This window comes from Mus pahari, chromosome 2 (assembly GCF_900095145.1).
Source record: "Mus pahari chromosome 2, PAHARI_EIJ_v1.1, whole genome shotgun sequence".
NCBI lineage: Eukaryota > Metazoa > Chordata > Mammalia > Rodentia > Muridae > Mus > Mus pahari.
Window position 1 is genome coordinate 152,682,738 of NC_034591.1, and position 5,704 is coordinate 152,688,441.

The window sequence follows — 5,704 nt, forward strand, 5'->3', positions numbered from 1 at the left end:
GGGAGTGGGGGAAGGATAGAGAGAGAATGGTTGCTACTGGGTAGGCAGTTAGATGGGAGGTGATTATGGAAAAGTGTCTGTATCTTAGCAATTAGAAGGTTCCAACTCTACAACAGCATCCTCCATCAGACGGACTCGGCGGCTCCCAGCATTGGGGAGCAGCTGAACGCCGCGCCCGTGACGTCAGCGCGGCACCAGCACCACCGGCTCCGGCTCTGAGCTCGCGCCTGCGCACACTGCTTCTCGCCGCGCTGCTGGGTGCTACCGCCTTCCCGCCGGCCGTCCCTTCCGGCTGACGCGCCGCGTCGGGCTGCGTCACTTCCTGCCGCTACCGGTAGGGGCGGCGAGTGGCCACGGGCCGGTTCTCCGGCGCTCCCCTGCCCTCCTCCCTCCCTCCCTGTCCCTCCCTTGGCGGCCGCGCGTCGCGGGGACTCCGGAGCGGGCCTCCCTCGGCNTGAGTGCGGGGGCCTCAAGCAGCCCGAGGCGCCGCGGCAGAGGAGGAGGACGACCGCGACCCTCGGTCCCCGCTCCGCGTCACCGCGCTCCCCGCCGCCGCCGCCACCGCCGCCATGGCCATGAGGCAGACGCCGCTCACTTGCTCGGGCCACACGCGGCCCGTGGTGGATTTGGCCTTCAGCGGCATCACGCCTTACGGCTACTTTCTGATCAGCGCTTGCAAAGGTGAGCGGAGCCCGCGATGGCGGCTCCCGAGGGCGACGGTGGGTGGGTCGTGGCTGCCAGTTACAGCCACCGAGCTGCTGGGACAGAGGCATCGGCTCGCCCTGACCGGGGTTCATGCGTCCCTCCTCCCCACCGTTGGTAGTGCTCCCTAACACTGCGCCTTTCGACACACACAACCACATTGTGTCTTCCAATGATTTACGGGAAGGAGAAATCAGGCCAGGCCGAGAGAAGTGCCCTTTATGTCCTCTCACTCATTGTTTCATCCTTTGTGGTGTGAGCTTCATTTTTTTTTTTTTCTTCCCAGATGAAAGTGTACGTTAGGCTTATGTGGTCCAAAGTAAAAAACGGCTATCTAGATCGTTTTGACACCGCATGTCACTGGCATCCAGCCTGTGGTTTTTCAAGTTTTTATCTATGTGTGCCTGTGTGGTGTCTCTATGCATGCTAGTACCTGTGTGAAGGGGGTGCCCCAAGAGGAAGACGTCAGATTGTCCAGAGCTGGAGTTACAGGCAGGCGGCTGTCAGCCTCCGTGTGGGCGCTGGGAATCGGAATCAGGTCCTGTGGAAGAGCGCTTCCCAGGTCTTTACAGTTGCTTTGTAATCCGAGTTTGCAAAGGTGAGGGAGGCTTCTTATTCGGTCCCAGAATTTCTTATGTTTCCCGGGAAGAGTGGCCACAACTCCTTAGTCCGGTCACTGGGACCATACGCACAGACCATGATGGGAATCCCCCAGTCAGAACAATGGTTTTTCCAGTTTGCTGCTCAGGATTTGATACCACTTTGCATGCTTCTAAATCACAGATGTCTGAAAATATTTTCTAGATGGCAAACCTATGCTCCGCCAGGGAGATACCGGAGACTGGATTGGAACATTTTTGGGTCATAAAGGTGCTGTTTGGGGTGCAACATTGAATAAGGATGCTACCAAAGCTGCTACAGCAGCTGCAGACTTCACAGCGTAAGTGTAACAAACATGGCTAACTCTATTCTGTTTGAATTATGTGGTGACATGGCCAGATTCTCCAACTTCACAGTTAGGCATAAAGCTCCGACTGGGCGGGTGCTATAGAGTGTACATGGTGTTTGATCTCACCATGGTTCTGTCCTGGCTCTCTGAGCATCCTTGTCTTCACTATGTTCCCAGACTTGAGATGTTTCAAGGACTGAAACTTGAGATGTTTCATTGAGACCAAGAATGTGGTGAGCTATGCAGCTTGGATAATGGGTATTGCTGACGTCCTTTACAGATAGCTTTGTAAATGTAGTGCTATATAGTGATGTCTCCAGTTACCTTTTCACTCGGTTTTATTAACTGGCTCTAGATAATTTAAAACCAGACCTCAAACTTACTTTTTTTTCCCCTATGGTTTTAAAGATGTCTGTCTGAAAGATTCTTGGTTTTCATTAGATCCTCAATTTCTTAATTAGGTTTTATTATTGTGAAGGGACATGACCAAGGAAAGTGTAACTCTTTTTTCTTTTCTTTTGGTAAAGGTAACTTTTTTTTTTTTTTGGTTTTTCGAGACAGGATTTCTCTGTGTAGCCCTGGCTGTCCTGGAACTCACTTTGTAGACCAGGCTGGCCTCGATCTCAGAAATCCGCCTGCCTCTGCCTCCCGAGTGCTGGGATTAAAGGTGTGCGCTACCACACCCGGCTGGTAAAGATAACTCTTATAGATGTAGTTAGGGCTGGCTTCCAGGTTCAGAGGTTCAGTTCATCATCATCGTAGTGGGAAGCATGGCAGCATCCAGGCAGACAGGGTGCTGGAAGAGCCCAGATAATCAGAAAGCAGTCAGGAGATTGTCTTTGGCAGGCAGGAGGGTGGTCTGGATCACATGGGCCAGGCTTGAGTCTTCAAACACACACACACACACACACACACACACACACACACACACACACACACGCACAGTCTTCAGTCACTGTAGTAATGGATATGTCATCTCATCTCAGTTCACTTTGTCTTTTGATACAGTCTGAGATGGACTAAACTGTTGCCATAATACACTTTACCTGTTTTTACTTTGGGTTTTACATATATTATCAAACTGACTTATAATGATTCTCAATGATAATCATTGAGGCATGTGTCTAAAATATAACTTTTGATGTATAGTTACTGATCTGTGTTTGTAGTCACCTTTGTTTTTAAATCAATGAGGGTAACTTTTTTATTTACTCTTGTGTGTGGGTGTGTGTGCACACCATGGTTTGTGTGGAGGAGGTCAGAAGACAATTTTAGGGGTATGGGTTGAGGGATCTGACTCCAGTTGTCAGCTGTGTGCCTACAAAAGCATCTTGATGGCCCAAAGGCAGTGCTAAGAGCTGCTGTATATGATAGTAGACCAGTGCCTGAGGAGGAGTGAATATGACCTTATTGATTTCTTGTTTAGTAGAATTTCACACTTTGGAGCAGTTGTAAATGTGTTGCCATCTTTGATTTAAGCAAATTAAAAATAAATGGTTGTTGGAAGTGGCGGCATATGCCTCTTTAAGCGCTTGGGAGGTGGAGGCAGGAGGATCTCAAATTAGAGACTAGTCTGGGGGTGTGTCAGCTCCAAGCCAGGCCTCACAGAGAGATCCTCACCAAGAGATCCTCACAGGGAGATCCTGCCCAAAAGGAAACAAAACAAAACAAAAACGGAAATAAAATAATTGAAGAGGGGAAATTGAGTAGAGATTAGCATTTGAACTGAGTATGCAAAAAACATTGAGGACACAGATGCATTGTGTGGAGCGGAAGAGAATGCACAGCCTGTCTGAGGAATGGGTCACAGTTAGAACCTTGGGTGGCTAGAATCAGAAAAAGAGGAGGTTGGGGCAGAGGGTTAGGCCAGAGTAGAAGAGACTTGAGTGGTTATAAGAGAAATATGGTAACATTATTTCTTTCAAGCATGCTTTTATAGCCTTATATATAACTCCACGTATGTAATTAGCTATTGGATCACTAGCTCCTATTTCTTAGATTTGTAAATGTTACTAATGCTGTTCATGCAGAATGCTTTGCATTGCTGGCCCTTGGCATACTTACTTCTGCTTGCTCCTGACGACCTGGGTTCTGTTTGGAATCTCTGCGCTTTGGCATGGTAGCTTGTATGTGCACTCACAGCCTTATGTCCTTGGAGTGGGGAGATGGCTGGTTTGCTTTTGTTTTATTTCTACTTATGTCTGTTTTGAGAAAAGTTTCACTGTGTACTTAGGCTAACTAAACCAGAATCCTCCTGTCTCAGCACTGTAAAGTGTGTAGAGATTATGCCCTTTAGCACCTAATCTTCTACTTGATTTAAGCTTTATGTGATCTGTATCAAGGTCTAATGTAAAATTTTAAAGTTGTTACATCAGAGAAGTTCTTTATGTTTGCCCTGGCCTGCGGCTAGATAAAAGGATGACTTGGTGAACTGAATTGGTTAAGATATTTTGCAGATAGGGTAAAAAAAGAAAATTACAGTTCTAAGCTAAAAACTAGGCTAGGTTAATTTGTGAATCTCCCATGAATTATTCTTTTTCAATGTCAAAGAAAATTAAGAGGTAAAAAGTCCTATGGGGAAAAAAATTGTCTTTTAGGCTTTTGATAAATTAAGTATCCTAATAACTAGCATTACGGCAAATGCATAATACACTTACAAATATTATGCATATAATTATTTTGTATTGATCAAAATTACCATTATATTTAATCTTGTATTAATGTTAATATTTGTGTGTGTTTACATTTAGCAAAGTGTGGGATGCTGTCTCAGGAGATGAGTTGATGACCCTGGCTCATAAGCACATTGTCAAGACTGTGGATTTCACACAGGATAGCAATTACCTGCTAACTGGGGGACAGGATAAACTGCTGCGCATATATGACTTGAACAAACCTGAAGCAGGTAAGAGCAAGTTACACATCCCTTTGTGCTTTTCCTTTTCCTTAAGTAATGGACTAAAGAACTCTAAAATTTGAAAGTTAAGATAATCAGCAGGAAGAAACATCCATTACCTATTCTCCTTCATTGTTAAAATCTTAACTTTGTCAAAATATATCCTCTCAGGCCTTTTCTTATTCTATGCAGATTTCATTTAATATTGGCTTATTTTACTGCAGAGCTCATAACCTTCTGGCAGTGTAAAACATCACCATGGTAATGGTTTTTCATTTCATGATGCTAGGTTTTGTAAAGGTACTAGGGCAATGTTGCTAGATTTAGGGTAATGGTTGGTGTGGCCCTCTGGAGGAGAGGATGCTGAGACTGGTGTGCATGGTAAGGGTTAGGCTTTCAACTATTTAGTTGTATTGGTTGTTCAAAAGAAACATTCTGTAGGTGAAGACAGGATTATTTGTGAATTACAAAACTGACACTAAGTTTTAAGAAGTGTGTGTGTGTGTGTGTGTGTGTTTTGTTTCCTACCAGTAGTTACAACCAACAGTGACTTTGACAAAGGTCCTAGAGTTAAATTTAATATGAGGATTAGCTTAATACACCATTGTTCCTGGACCCATGTTTTTATCAATTAGTATGTTTGTCTTAGTTTGGGTTTTACTGCTGGGAATAGACAACATGACCAAGGCAACTCTTATTAGGACAACATTTAACTGGGGCTGGCTTACAGGTTCAGAGGTTCAGTCTAGTATCATCAAGGTGGAAACATGGGAACATCCATGTAGGCATGGTGCAGGAGGAGCTGAGAGTTCTACATTTGAAGGCTGCTAGCAGAATATTGGCTTCCAGGCAGCTAGGATGAGGGTTTTAAAGCCCACACCCACAGTGACACACCTACTCCAACAAGTCCATACCCATTCCAACAGGGCCACACCTTCTAATAGTGCCACTTCCTGGGCCTAGCATATACAAACCATCACAGTGTTGTAACTTTCTATTGTTTTTGTATTACTCAGTTTAGAAAGCCAAATATTTACTATTCATTTTAATTGTTTCTTCTAAAGAACCTAAGGAAATCAGTGGTCACACTTCCGGTATTAAAAAGGCTCTGTGGTGCAGTGAAGATAAACAGATCCTTTCAGCTGATGATAAAACTG

General features: G+C 45.2%; 1 protein-coding gene across 1 annotated transcript in view; it reads left to right on the top strand.

Moving 5' to 3' along the window:
- Positions 1-550: 550 nt before the first annotated feature.
- Positions 551-5,704, top strand: part of Strap (serine/threonine kinase receptor associated protein) — a 15,539-nt gene continuing 10,385 nt past the window's right edge. The window contains exons 1-4 of the mRNA XM_021191278.2: positions 551-681; positions 1,507-1,642; positions 4,402-4,556; positions 5,612-5,700. Of these exons, the coding sequence (XP_021046937.1) occupies positions 570-681; positions 1,507-1,642; positions 4,402-4,556; positions 5,612-5,700 (492 nt within the window). The 5' untranslated portion in view covers positions 551-569. The remainder of the gene's footprint in view (positions 682-1,506; positions 1,643-4,401; positions 4,557-5,611; positions 5,701-5,704) is intronic.